The following is a 15,347-nucleotide window of genomic DNA, read 5'->3' on the forward strand; positions in this document are numbered from 1 at the left end:
GATCAGAAAAAGAAAAAAAATCATTTAGTTGTTAAAAGTCTACTAGATAGCTATGTTGGGTTGCCTTGAGTTTTAATTTGGAAATGGTTTGCAGACTTTTTAGTGTTTAAGAGGAGACCTAATCGATTGTGGTAAGATTTTGTTAACCGCATAGTAGACAGTTGAAGATGCATTCATTCCTTTAAGGGTTTTGCTAGAAAACTCAAACAAAGTTAAAATCTCTATAATTCATGATCTTTGCAATATTTCTAAGTAGAAATCAAAATTGCTTTGTCTACATATCCTGTGTATTAAGGTTTATAATTTTTGAGTCATGAATAAACTTGTTTTTCCATCATTATCTTGTGCAATATGAGAAAGTGATCAAGTTGTTGACCATATCCTTTATATGACTAATGTGACTGAAGATCATTGATGCAGTCTAGATTAGGATTATGAAGGGAGGTTGGGTTGGAAGAAGGGATTGTTTACTTCATTAATAATAGTTGTTGTTAATATCCTCTCTTGTATTATGGTATTTAAAAAGTTCAAACATGTAGTGTGAAGCTGCACTAAGGTCCTCTACAGAGGGCTTGTATTAAATATATTCAAGTGGAAATTACTTAAGGAGATACAATAGCACTCATTTAGAACAGAGTCTGATACTGCAGTGGTTAGCAGGTTGTCGTTGGATTGTGTCAATGAAACTATCATAGACTGAATGTTGTATTTTATGGAATAATCGACAATGTTTGATTAAATTGATAGTTGTTATGAGTTTTTTTTTTGAAAAACTTAATAACAACTAAGGGGTGGTTGCTACATGTAGTTGCTAAATATATCTCTTTATAACCCGTGATTCAATTATTTATTACTCTTAACAAACATTGCAGTATTGCACATTCTAAGAATGTGTTTTCCTATTACAAATAATGACTAATTTGTACATACAGCACACTACTCAAAACTGGAAACTTGTGAGCATTTTGATTGTACATACAATCGCAGGTAATAACAGAGATCAAATTTATGTAAAAATTGCTGTAGAAAACTGCTCACTCCTCTAAATTAACATTAAAATCGATCCTAAAATAGGCTTATATATATTCATTTTGTGCCAATGAACATGAAAATAATGAAGCAGAGCATTTACAAAGGATGTCAATATCCTTAGATCTTATTCTTCAAGATGACAGATGAAAGTCAATCGTCAAGCCAATCCAGACTAAACTGTTCTTCCACAATTTGAATTCTAAGCTCGGGAATACAAGTCTTCTGCACCCGCAACCACTGTTCACCAATCGTCTCATCACAGGTAACGATCTTCAAGCAACTCAGTTCACAAACAGCTGCAGGTAACATGGTCAGACGGGAGCATTCTCTCATATCAAGCTCCCTCAATTTCTTCAGTTGTCTTATTTCCTTTGGAAGTTCTTTCAAGCCCTCACACAGTGAAATGTCTAGATATTCCAACTGTTCAAGTTTCCCAATTGATGCAGGAAGCTGTTCTAAGCGTGGTAATGCCGGTAGCCTTAACATTCTTAGACTTTTCATGTTTCCAAAATCATATGGTAAATTTTGAAGCTGGTGGCAGTTGGTGATAGAGCATGACAGAGTGGAGGGTACATTGCAGATACCAGGAAGTAATTCCCCCCAATCATTGCTGTGATCGAGGTTAAAATCTTGTAGCTTCGTGAATGTGGGTATGTATTCAAATCCTTCACATAAGCTCACAGATAGCTTCTCTATATTCGGCAGTGCTCCAATGCTCTGTTTTCCACCAAGGGGTGAAATCAATCTCTCCAAGCGGACACTCTTGAGTTGAGTGAGAGACGATAACACATCTAGACCTTTCACTGTTCCCTTGTTTGTACCGCAATTGGATATCATCAGAAACTTCATGTTTTTAATGGATTTCAGAAATGGGGGAAGGAAGTATTCTGTCGAATCGAAGACCAACAACAGAGCCTCTATTTCAGGGAAGCTCATATCATACCAGTCACTTTCCTCCATAGGGCCTGCATGTTTTAAATACAAAGAAAATCAAATTAGAAATTTATGCACTAATAATAACTACTAGTTATCTATGTGAACGCACACGCAGCCAAGTTGCCTAGAAAAGTGATGTAAACCTTATTCAATTTTTTGAAATTCAATATTTTTTCCCCCTATAATTGGAGATAAACGAAGGACATGAAAACAAAGAAATGTTTTTTCTGGTGACCAAAATGGATGTGGAAGAGTTTTTGAATAATTTACCGGTGAGAATGGATAGAAATCGAGAACTAATCGCCCTATTTCGGAGCATCTCCCAATTCTTTAATGAAGCAGAGTTCTTCCTTTCTATGACCAATCTTTCGCTGTGGAGTATATTGTCATGATGTCCCAAATACAAGGCCAAATCTCGCACTCCATTACGCTGGGAAAAGTAGAGCTCCGAAGCATCTCTATTACCATATGAAATTGTTGTACTTCCCCTGTTAAGTGCAAGCATGTCAGGTTGCTGTCCAGAAACATAATCAAAAGAAACCCAATATATAAGATAGTATAACAGAAAAGGCAATTACCTCGAGTTACAAGTCAAAGTTATCAGATTTCTGCTTTCGAGTTGTGATAAGACGGCAAAAGCATCATTCCTTTGCAGATTTCTAACATAAACCCAAATGTCCACAAGCGCATCAGCACAGATTTTCCTGTCGCTGGGAAATAATCCCAGGTCTATGAAACATTCCTTGAGCAGCCCATCTAAGGAGTTATTAGTGACAAAATCAAGGGCATATTGCCGATACTGAGTGAGTACATCTGATAAGGAGTAAATACTGAGCCCTTTTCTGTGAAAAAGCGATGTATATTCTCGTTTAGAAATATTGTTGGTTGCCCTCTTCCAAGCCTTGTGCGATTCGCCATGCGTAGAGCTTACAATCATGGAGTACACCATTTCTTAAAGGATTTAGGAGAGAGTCAAATTTTCTCAGATTTGAACCTATATACCGTTGCGTAATTCTAAGCGGCTTCTTGTCCTTACAGTGCTTTCTTTTCTGCATTTCTTCTCTTTGCAAGGCTAACAGAACTTCTTTATATAAGAAATAAACTTGGCATATGGAATACTTATTCTGGAATAGAAAATGGGGGTACATATTCTTATTTTCTGTTTGGTTTAGCCAGAATTTGATGGGGAATTCGCAGATCCAAAAAATTATATTTTCTAAAATAAATAAAATTGGAATAGGAATACATATTCCAATTCCACCTATTTTGATAGAATTGCAAAATCTTATTTTTGGGCCAAAATTGAAATACGTATTCTTATTTTATTTCGTATTTTAGTTCTGATTTAGTGTATCCAAAAGAAAAATTCAAAATTTTAAGAATTTACATATGCCTACTCCGCTTGCATTCACGTTGCCAAACAGGCCCTTAACTCTCTTTCACACGAATACAATAATAAAAAAGTGGCGTAGCGTGGGTTCGAGTTTGCTCCCATTCAAGCGCATAGGAGCTGACTTTTTGCACGTTTTGGTTATAACACATGGATTAGTGGTCGTATAAAAACAAAGAGGAACTTTTATGACCGCATTTCAGATTTTCTGGGTTATTATTCTTAATTTTATGGGACCATGTTTTATTGTACCCTCAAATAAAATATGTAAATTATAATATCTTTGAAATATTCTAGTGAACTGTTGAATTATAAGATGAAGGTATCTTTTATTTTAAAAGGAGTATTACATATAAATTTATGAAAGATATATATAAAAATGTCTTATATTTATAATATCAGAAATCATGAGTATGGTTATAATAATTTAATAAATAAATGTTAATAATACAAGTATGATCATGGTGTAATTACTAAAGTCTTTATGCATATTAAATATGATGTGTACTAAACATTCTTAGTTCATAATTCTAACTATTTTCTTTAAAAAATAAAATCTATAAAGAAATAAATCAGCACTAATAACCATTTTCAAAAATTTAAATGGTCTACTTAGTACTATAAACTATTTTTGAAGCTTACAGCCCCTCACAAGATCTAGAGGATGATTTCAAACAAATTTAGGATGTGGTCATTATCTTTTGTAATTAGCTAATACCTTTTTTTAAAATTGCTGAATAAAGAGGATTTCCATTTTGATGTTGATAACACAATTAATGAAAAGGTTTCTCATGAATAATGAGAAATCTTCTAAAGTTGAATAGATGGCTTCCTTTGAAGGCATTGAAGAAATCTTATGGTTTCAAAGATTTTTTGAAGACTTATAGAAACAACATATTTCCTTAACCCTGCTCTTCATTGGCATTCTATATGCTATGAATAAGGATAAAAATATAGCACCTTTTGATTTCACCAAACACATCAATACAAATTTTCATTTGATTAGGAATTATGTAAAAGATGGTAATCTACACCTTAAATACCATCCCACTATAGATCAATCAACTAATAGTCTTACCAAGGCATTCTGAAAATATACATTTGATAAGTTTAGAAAAATTATTGTCTTGATCCATTCATATTAAGTGGGGGACATTACTGTATTGTAATTAGGGCTCATAAATATTAGATTATTTTTTGTTAACATTAGTTTATTTTTCTCTTTCTATTACAATTTTTTTTTCATTTTTTGTTCCAATATTTTTATATAATAGTTTATAAGGGGACATTAATATTTTATCATTAGGGTCCATCTACATATTAGACTAGTTTTCAATAATAAATTACTTTTTTTTTCTCCTTCTATTAAAGCCTTTATTAGTTTTTTCATATAAATCAAACAACTAAGCTTCAAATGTAAAGTATTTAAAGCTTTTAACCTTGACGCTTGGTGAATGAATGAGAATTATTTCCTATAGAGCTTACAACCAAGGTTCACACTTTTTAATTAGACATGAAAGGAAAAATATCCCACTTTTATGGAAAGATCCTCTAGGTATTTGAAAAATGGTAACATTAGATAAGGATAAGAGAGTAGGGTGGGCAATAAAAGAGAGAATGGAAACCTTCAACTTTTAATCTTTCTAGTCTTTGGGTACCTTATTCCTTCTTATCAAACTCTTAGGGAAATGTTTTGGTTCTCCGTTTATTTCTAGAGGTGGTCTCAACATTGGTATTTGGTGTCTCCCACTTTATGTGCCCATTATCAAGTCCCTAGTCTCTATTTGGGTTGTGCTTCCTCTCAGATGGCATATTTTTCTGGGTTAGATTTGGCCTCCTTACCTTCTTACTCTCTATCACTCTTTGCTTTAGGCTTGTTTTGGTGTTCAATCATTTTGGCTTGCATTAGGGATTTCCTTTCCCCTACATTTCTAACTGCTAGGGATGTGGTTTCTTCTATCTAATGAGCTTTTTAATTTTCTACATACTAAATGAAAATACATTCATTTTTATATCATAGATGCCATCATTAAGGATTTACAAAATAGTAATGCTACTATTTTGGAATGGGGATTTTTTGAGGTCTGTTAAATAGAATCACTATGGGTTTCACACTGAGTAATGGTTGAGTACAATGATACTACAATAATATAATTACCCTAACAAATAGAGTGTAATGAATGGAGGATTAAGGGTGCAAATTTAATCGATGAGACAACAAATCACCGCTTATATTTTATAAAGGATTGAAATCTATAATGAAAGGAATGTCACTAAATGCATCATGCCATTGAAAGGATAAAATGAAATCAAATGTGTGTGACACATCAAGAACGGGTCAGTTGTGATCATTAGAGTTTCATTCCCAAGGACTGGGTGCTTTGTGCGAGCAAGCTATTCACATTAATATTGACATGAAGTTGCTGATATATATATTTTAAATTGGCCACAACACGGGTTTTTCTCCATGAGTATCTTGATGGTTATAATGGGGTTTCTTGTAATTGAAAGATCTTCAAATGAGAATCCCTACCCTAAATTGCAATATAACCTACATGAAGAAGAAGAGGAAGCGTGAAATGTCATTTCAACAGGTCTCTTGCAAGCTTTTTAAAAAATTTCTACATACTATATGACTTTCAAGATTTATATGGTCTTTCTCAACAGAGAAAAGGAGAAAGAAGAACCTCAAGTTCTTTTTGAAAATTTTGGGATGGAAATAAAGATTTTGAGGAGAAAATTGAAGATGTTATAGAAAACTTGGATATCGATGATTTGTGGATGTTCTAAAGGTGGAGCAACACATTGTATGAATCAATGGTTGTGGAATTTTGTTAGTTTTCAATGTAATAATTGAAAATGACCTGTGAAATGGTTGAAAACTTGTCACTTTTTCTTTGAGGAAACAACAGTGATTGTTGATAAAGTATAAATAGTACTAGGACTATGTCAAGAATACATACACATATAGACAAATATGATAGAATGGAATGTGATGTAGAAATATGATAAATACAATATGTAGACCTTTTCTAAATCTTGTTTGTTATGTGTTTTTGCCTTCTTCAAGATTAGTCATTTGCAATAATTAAGCTAAAGATTTAATTTTCATTTTAAATACTTGTGCAAGTTCTCTGATTCTCACATCTATGTCCAACTATGAGTAAAGAATAATAAAAATATGGTCTTATTCTTACCATTTAATTAGTTTCCATGTGTGAGATTAAAATCACTTGGATTTATGGAAATTGGAAAATACCTTTGCTTAAACCTTTTGGTACTGAATGTAGAAATTTGAGAGATCTTTCTAGAGTATCAAACAATTTATGATTTTGAGCTCCAAGTAAAAAGTTATTACTTCTAGAAGTAGACATAAATTTTAATAGTTTTAACTTAGTCTTTAGAGTTTATTTTGTAATTAAATAACTTGTGGAATTTTTGTTTATCTTTCCAAGGAAGAGCATGATAACCCTTGGGATCCATCAAATTTGTATAAACACGACTATTTTGTAATTCAATGGATCAATTTTTGGCTTGCAAAAATCTATTGCTGCATTTCTATTATTCTCAACTAAATCAAAATACTGTAGGTTCTACACCAAGTATTGTATTATAAATTCTTAATTTGAATCACACATACTCTCAAGGTGACACTTTTGTCTCCCTCTTAATTTGAGTGTTTTCCTTCCTCTATTTATGTGGAGGAAGGACTTTCGTCAGAGTCCCTATTTCTTTTTTGGTATTTGTGTATTTGATCCTCTAGGATTTCTGGGTGTATTTTTTTCCTTTTGTGTCTATTTGTTCGTTGCCAGGTTTGTGATAGGGTCCTTGTCCATGAGTTCGGTGGAGACCATAAATGTTTTCCTATTATAGAAATAATCTATAATCTATTTGGTTCTTGGGTGGGGGCTATGGGCGGAGTTTACTTGGTAGCATTCATAACCTAATGGTATGAGGATTCATGATGGATTTGACATGGTTTCTTTTCTTTCTATTATTTTGGTTGTTCTCTCCCTTTCTCCAATGGCTATTTATTTTTGGTTGATTGTTTTTCCTCTTCTATAGTTGTATTTTCTTCATTTTCTCTATATTCTTCTTTCTCTAACTGCTACTAAGGTGGATTCAAACCTAATTAAGGTGGGTTTTCTTTTTCTTTTGGTTCTCTCTCGACAAGAGGATAATTCTATGGAGGTATTTATTTATATGTGGATGGAGGTTTCTTGTGGTAGTATGCTTCCTTTCCTTTCCTTAGATGTTTCTACTAGAGTAAGGGTTTGATCTAGAGGTTTCCTCCTCCTTTCTTTGGGATAGATCTAAATGGTGGTCCTTATTGTTTAAGGTTTTGGGATTCCTTTCAAAACATACTAGAAGTCTTCTTCTTCATTGGCCCTTCATTCTCTAGTGGAACTATTTCTTTCTAGTTGTTGGTTCATAGTTACCACATTAGCCCCTTTATTTTTGCAATGTAAGTTGTGTGGGTTTTGGATTCCATGTTTCCTATGATTTTAACTCCATTAAAATTCTATTTGAATTCAATTAGTTTAAATTCCTTTTTTCTTATCATTTGACTTGACACTAGTTTTATTAATAGGTTCAATCTATTTAATCCTACTTGATTTAATTGTAACTTCTTGTTGCCTATTTTACATTGCTGGAAATATAAGGTAGGCAAGGTTACTAAGAGGGGAGGGGTGAATCAGGAACCAATAAAACTTAATCTTACTTCACCAATTAATCCTTGATATAATATTTTGATCTAATTGCATGCATGAAAGAATGAAAGCAACAAAACATTCATAACACTTTGACACAAGATATCATGACCCAAAAACCTTCCAATTAGAAAGTAAAACTGAGGTGGGGATGATAACCACACGCTTTGATACTGCAGTATAAAGTTAACCTGTTAAGGCTTGCAATTGACCACTTCTAACAATCTTCCATGTTAGGAGCAATAATGACTGTGAGGTCCACCTTGTTAAAGGATTTACAAACATACAATGAAGTATGCACTCGGTTAGGAGATTTAGCAAAAGACTGTTAAGTCTACCGTGTTAAAGGATTTGACTGATGCACCTATTAGGATGAACCGGTGGTTGATCTTTGATCTGTAACTCTAATTTGCTGGTTGAGATTCCTTGTATTACAATATTCCCCTAACTATGATAGATAAGTCTTTGTTGCCCCTTATACTACTTTTAGCCTTCTTTAATTCAAACTTATGCACTTCATGATATTCTTTAATAAAATATATGGATATGATATATAATGCATTACATATATACCAATCCAAATAAAAACTTACTAGAGTTGGCTACAATACCAATTTCATCATAATTCACAAAGTTGGCCCAACTATTGTAACACGAGTTCTGAAGATAAACTTGGTGATGTTATGATACACAAAAAACACTGGCAACGCTTGGCAAACTTTGGCACTCGGTTGAACTTGAAGCTTGATCCATACTAGTCACTTCCAAGTAGCTTGAACTCAGTTAGCACTATGTGACTTGGTGAACACTGAGAAACTCAGTAGCTACTGAATCACTTGGTTGACACTAGATTCACATCATTAACACTATGAGCTCGGTAGTTATAATAGAACTTGGTTAACATACCATAGCTTAATTAACACTATGATCTTCTTCATTTCTACTAAATAGCTTGGTAGCCTCTATTATGCTTAGTTTGCACTGTACATAGTCTTTGAAGCTCGGTAAACACTATGTAGATTGGTAAACACTGCAAACTATCTCAAGTGCTTGATAGATGCTACATCCTGACTACTTGGCTCAGGAGCATATGAAATACTTGGTTAACAGTGCTGAGTGAATGATAATATTAGTAGCAACTATAGAGCTTGGTAGGAATGTAACCAATTGACTAAGTGTTGAGTCACTGATAAAAAAATTGATCTTAATGTTAACAATTTTCCCATTTGGCATTAGTGACAAAAACACTTATCAAACCAAGAGATCCAAACATTCAAAACTATAAGTCAAAAACTTCCTTTATCATCATTCTAAGTCTTCAACTTAGTTTTGACTTCTTGTTGTTGTAGCTCGGTAGCATACTTCATTTTTTTGATTTTTCAAAATTGTTTTTGTAAAGATACTTTTTATTTATCTATACAAGTATCTGCATAATACTATAGTACTCCCCCATACATATATCTCTCCTATATACGTAAAAGTGGAGTATAGTATACTTCTCCTTTTATAATATCTTCTCCCTCTTTACATATTACTTCTCCCCCTTTTCATATTACTTATTGGTTCTCCCCCTTTTTGACATAAATGTCAAAGGTGTATAATATCTATATGTTAATACCCAAATGTGACAAGAATTTGGAATGTACCTTTATAATTAGCACCATTTTCTTGTCCCAATTCTCTTGTAATACCTTACTTGCATGCAAGGCAATCTAAACTTTTGCTGATAATTCCATCATGTGATCAACTATAGAGAAGTTGTTGTCATGGATGAGAGTATTTGCATGTGAAATGTGTTTTTGCAATGCATCCATGTTTGGAAGAATTATGCCTTGAACTTATGCAAGTGTGTCCCTAATTGTGGCTTCTTCCCTTAATAATTCTACCTCTAGATTTGTTAGATATCCGATCTTTGAGAAATGTGTAGAACCATAACTTGGGTCAAGTGACAACTGGTGTGCACTTGCCTTCATATCTTCATCTATTTTGGAAAGTTTATCCTTGATCTCCTTTGTGAAAATAGACATGTCACTCAATTTGACAAATAGTGAAATAACATTACTTATATATATTTCTAGTGAAATAAGAATAGTAGATAACTCTACTTGATCTGTTACAATTTTCTGTGCAACTTTCTCCAATACTCTATTCTCAAATTTTCTTTCAGCTCTTTGTAGTAGTTTTTCTTGTCCATTTAGATCTTCATTGAATTTGTGGACAATTTTAAATAGTTGATCAAGAATAGGTTGTGTAATATCAACCTCAGTACTTAGAGCATCAACTAATATACCCTTTATGTCCTCAAGGACTTGATTTTCCTTTTTCTTTTCTCCTTTAAGCTTCTATTGCTTAGCTCTCTTCTATAATAGTTCACCTAGGGTATTGATTTGATCAGGGGTGAGGATAGAGATATCCCAATTTGGAATAACTATGTCATCATCTAGATCAATTTCCTCTTCTTTACCCTTTTCTTTTAGATTGGTAGAAATGATTTGTTTACCCTTATCTAAGACTTCAGTGCTTGGTTACGAATAATTTTCAACTATCATTACACTAGCTATGGATACATTTGGAATAAAAACAATTGTAGAAAAATGTAGAAATGGCACTAACAATAGGAATACCTTGTTGCTGCTCAGTCAAGCTTGATGATGGAGGAACTAGTTGTTCGATAGATGAAGTGATGGACACTTCAGTTAATGTAATATTTGACAGATCAAATCTAGAGCTTGGTTGGGTGCTTGGTGTAGTAGTGGTAACCATAACCTACTTTGTAGAAGATTTCTCTGAGCCTGATTGCAATAAGGCTATGCTCAAAGAGTGAGGAAATGAAGCCATGACTATTGCTGCAACTTTCTTTGCATCTTTTTCCTCAATGATTTGTATCTCTAGAAGTCTTCCTCTAGTAGCTCCCTATTCTTCCTCCTTATCATCAAGATTGATATAATCTATTTCATCATCTTTTATTTCTACTTCTTCTTCCTCGTCTTCGCCATCTTTGTCATCAATGTGCACAAAAAAGTTGCTAGGTTTGTGCAACTAATAGATGTTTTTCCATGTAGTAGTAGTTGCCTTCATCAAAAATTCAATATCCTTAAGCAATATCATACAAGTGTTTAACTTGAGAGTGAACTTCTTCTCATTTTGATTCAAGGATTCTTTCACTTCCTTCTCACTGAGACTCGACATGAGTTGCCTCAAAGTCTGTTCAAAGATGTCCTTTGCAATATTCTTTGCATTTTCCCATCTAGGTTTTATTGTTTCCATAAGTTCATTAGGAATTTTTTTTGAAAGCTCATCTGGTGAATACTTACATTTTCCCAATTTTGTCATGAGTGTATCCTCTATCTCTTTTTCTCTTCTTCATTCCTTGTCTCATACTTGAGAAACTTGAAACATGCCATGCCAGTTCCTTCCTCAATTTTCATCAATCTTTCTTGGAGTGTAGGTGTAGATCTTTTGAAGATTAATTGTTGGGCTTCATCTTCACCTAACTTCAACTATTTCTTGGATTTGGCTAGCCTTCTAGTAAATACAACAAAGCAAAGTAATACATTGGACAGAATTTGAGACTGTGCACTAGCTAGGTCAAGCACCTCTACAATTGCTAGACTCAACTTGAATGTAGGTGCTTGGCAATCAATTCCTTGGACTCACATTTCAAAACCTTTCTTTTCTTTGCTTCTCAAAGATACCATGCTCGATAGGGTTTATGAAAACTCAAAAAATCTTCAACAAAAAATACTCAAATCGCTCAGGGGCTCTGAATTCTGTCTTCACAAATAGCTCTAGAAATTCATAGTGAAAAAATCCTTCTATTTCTTCCTTTTAATTTCCATTAAATCTTCATATGTATAATCGCTCAATGACAAACTATCCTCCACTTAGTTTCTCTTTTAATGCTTGGGAGACATTCATAGCTCGGTAGAGTCAACAACAACTTGACATCTACATCTAGTGTTTTAGTGTATCCCGACCTTGTTCGATAAGGCCTTGTGACTTGACCTAGCTCGGTATGGTCTTGAATTTACCATCATCACTCAGTGATCCTTGTGCATCTTGAATGTTGATTGGATTGTTCTTCTTGATAGCTAGAACTGATGTTAGATAACTTCTTCTGAATTAGATTTCTAGTAATCTCTATAGGGAACTAAGTTGAAATAATTATGCCACCCAAATCATTGACTTGGGTGTCATTCACTTCATGATTTTGGCTTGCATTCTCTAGAGATTTTGGTACCCATTGCTGCCTGATTATTTTTCTAATATTTTCAGCTTTGGCTTTCTTTTCATCTTCAATTCTTCTTGTGTTCATACAGTTCTTGGCAAGATGTCAAATTTCTGTACAAATAAAACATCTATTTGTAGTATCTCTTTTCCTCATGTGATGTTTCACATAGTTTTCTCCAATGTGCCCAAATTCACCACAGTAGTGACATCTACACCATGTGTTGTAATCCCATCCAAATATTGCTTTCACAATTTGTTCAGCTGGGTTCCACTTCTTGGTTTTGCACTTTGAAGGTTTGTATCCTTTTTTCTTGCAATTGTGACACTTTCCTTCAAACTTAGGTTTCTCTGTGCATTCACTTGCTCTATGACCATGCTTGTTGCAACTATAACACTTTCTATTGAATTTTTCTTTACCATTACTCCAATATTTGTTTGATGTATGACCTATCTTACCGCAATGATTGCAAGTAGGTCTTTTGTTCTTTTGAGCTCCTTGTTGAGATGATTCACCTTCTTCTGTATATCCTAATCCAACTTTGCCTTTGTGTCTATACTTACTTTTCTCATTCAATTGATTCATGCTTTTCTGAGATTTCATCATTCTCATTGGTTTATTTTTCAATGCTGAGATCATTCTGCAGTATTTTATTTTCTGATCTTAGATTCATGAGTACTTCATTTGCACCATTGAGTTGATCAATAAAGTCTTCTTGTTGAAGGGATAGTTGTTTAATTTCATTATCCTTCTCTTCTATCACTTTTTTGACTTTGTTTTTTTATTCCATGACTTCACATAATCTAAGTGATTGGATTTATTTCTCTCTTTTTAGCTTTCTGACTTCTTCTTTAAGATTGGGATTTTTCTCCAATAGGTCTTTGATTGTTGTATCAGCTTCATTTGAATTTATTTCAGGACATAAGTCTTCAATTGTACTTTCACTATAGAGATTGTTATCCATTGGTACTGCAAGATCTTTCCTTCTTTTCAATGATTTAGAGAGTTTCTCCTTTGCTTTCTGTAGTTGTCCAATGGTTAATTCTAGATCTAACTTTTCATTCTCAATAGCCTTATCTAGCCTGTATACCTCCATTGCCTCTGATCTTTTCTCAAGCTGTTAAAATTATTCAATGAGAACTAGATGCCATGATACCAATTGTTGGAAATATAAGGTAAGAAAGGTTACTGAGAGGGGAGGGGTGAATCAAGAACCAATAAAAATTTATCTTACTTCACCAAACAACCCTTCATATAATATTTTGATCTAAATACATGCATGAAAGATTGAAAGAAATAAAATATTCATAGCAATTTGAGACAACATAGGGTGACCCAGAAACCTTCCAATTAGAAAGTAAAACTACAGTGGGAATGATACCCACAAGCTTTGATATTGTAGTATAAAGTTAACCTATTAAGGCTTACAATTGACCACTTCTGGTGATCTACCTTGTTAGGACCAGTAAGGACTATGAGGTCCACCTTGTTAAAGGATTTACAAACATGCAATGAAGTATGCACTCGGTTAGGAGATTTAACAAAAGACTGTTAAGTCTACCTTGTTAAAGGATTTGACTGATGCACCTATTAAGTCTACACTGAGAAACTCGATAGCTCTTGAATCACTTTGTTGACACTACATGACTCAATCAACACTAGATTCACATTTTTAACACTATGAACTCGATAGATATAGTAGAACTTGGTTAAAACTACAAACTTATTCATTTCTACTGAATAGATCGCTAGCCTCTGCTATGCTCAGCTTGCACTATACATTTTCTTTGAAGCTTGATAAATACTATGTAGCTTGGCAAACACTGGAAACCATTTCAAGTGCTTGGTAGACATTGCATTCTGACTACTTGGCTCAGGAGCATCTGAAACACTTGGTTAACACTACTCAGTGAATGATAAGCTCAGTAGCAACTATATAGCTTGGTAGCACTGTAACCAATTGACTAAGTGTTGAGTCATTGATAGACAAATTGACCTTAATGTCAATGTACATATCTTCCTCTTTGTTATATTTGTGAGTCATGGTTTATGGATAATAAATATTATAGTTTCTAGCTTTCCATTCTTCCAATTTTATTTTCAAATATGGGCTAATAGTGATGCAAAATTAACTATATATACCATTCATTGTTTCATTTTTCTCTTTCATAAGGTACCAAAATCTCAATCATGGATCAAGAAACAAGAAGAGGTTATATATGGTGGATTGAGAGTGAATCTCTTAGCCAAGGAAACTAGTTGTGTGCATATCGTATCTTGAAGAGAACTTATGAAAACACTCATCAATATTTTCTAGTTGAAACTTGAATAGTTGTACGCTATTTTTAAAAAAATCTCAAGACCAACTAGGCACTTTATTTTAACTCCTTAAAACCCATATATTCTTGATAAAGTTCCTATACATTGACCAATAAAGATAATTCTATCAATCTATCATTTGGGAATGATATACCAAACTTCTAATCAAGAGAGCAATCAAATCATTAGCATTGGTCACGTCCAGCCAAGTCCATAACAATCTAGAAACATATCTTCTATCATATTAATCTCCACATTGGAGTTTCTTGACCAATTAATGAGTCTATGCAAAGAAAACATGAGTCTCCAAATTATGTTTGAATATCCATAACCATTATTTTTATTGAATGTATCACGTGCTTAGTGTGAATAAAAGAAGACAATTTCTTTTAGAATAATATCCACATATAAAGGAAGGGTGAAATATAAAATGAGGAGTTAAAAAACTCAAAGAATCAATATCTACTCAAAATGATCAACATCAATTGTTCATTCATTTGGGGAAGTTTATGATGATTACGTAATCATAGCTAGAAGAATGGTGTGATATTTAAGAAAGCCCCAGTTCTCTCTTTTGGATATAAAGTAAAGTGACGATGATATACCTAAGAATGCATAAGAGCTATAAATGTTTAAGTGATCATAGAGTTATATTCATAGTTTTTGGAAAAATGATTGATATTTTGGAGATATAATGTTGTGTTTACTTTGTATATTCTAAAATGAAGAT

The 15,347-nt window shown here is 33.3% G+C and overlaps 1 protein-coding gene across 1 annotated transcript; it reads right to left on the reverse strand.

Moving 5' to 3' along the window:
- Nucleotides 1-1,182: 1,182 nt before the first annotated feature.
- Nucleotides 1,183-2,917, reverse strand: LOC149560664 (disease resistance protein ADR1-like). The gene is made up of 3 exons (XM_089827663.1): nt 2,547-2,917; nt 2,239-2,456; nt 1,183-1,997 (listed from the first exon to the last, which is right to left on the reverse strand). Exons 1-3 carry the CDS (start codon nt 2,915-2,917, stop codon nt 1,183-1,185), a joined length of 1,404 nt encoding a protein of 467 aa, XP_089683789.1.
- Between the last annotated feature and the right edge of the window lie 12,430 nt (nt 2,918-15,347).

The sequence above is a fragment of the Cupressus sempervirens genome, chromosome 4 (assembly GCF_028749045.1).
Source record: "Cupressus sempervirens isolate cs-2001-9-10 chromosome 4, ASM2874904v1, whole genome shotgun sequence".
In the NCBI taxonomy this organism is placed as follows: Eukaryota; Viridiplantae; Streptophyta; class Pinopsida; order Cupressales; family Cupressaceae; genus Cupressus; species Cupressus sempervirens.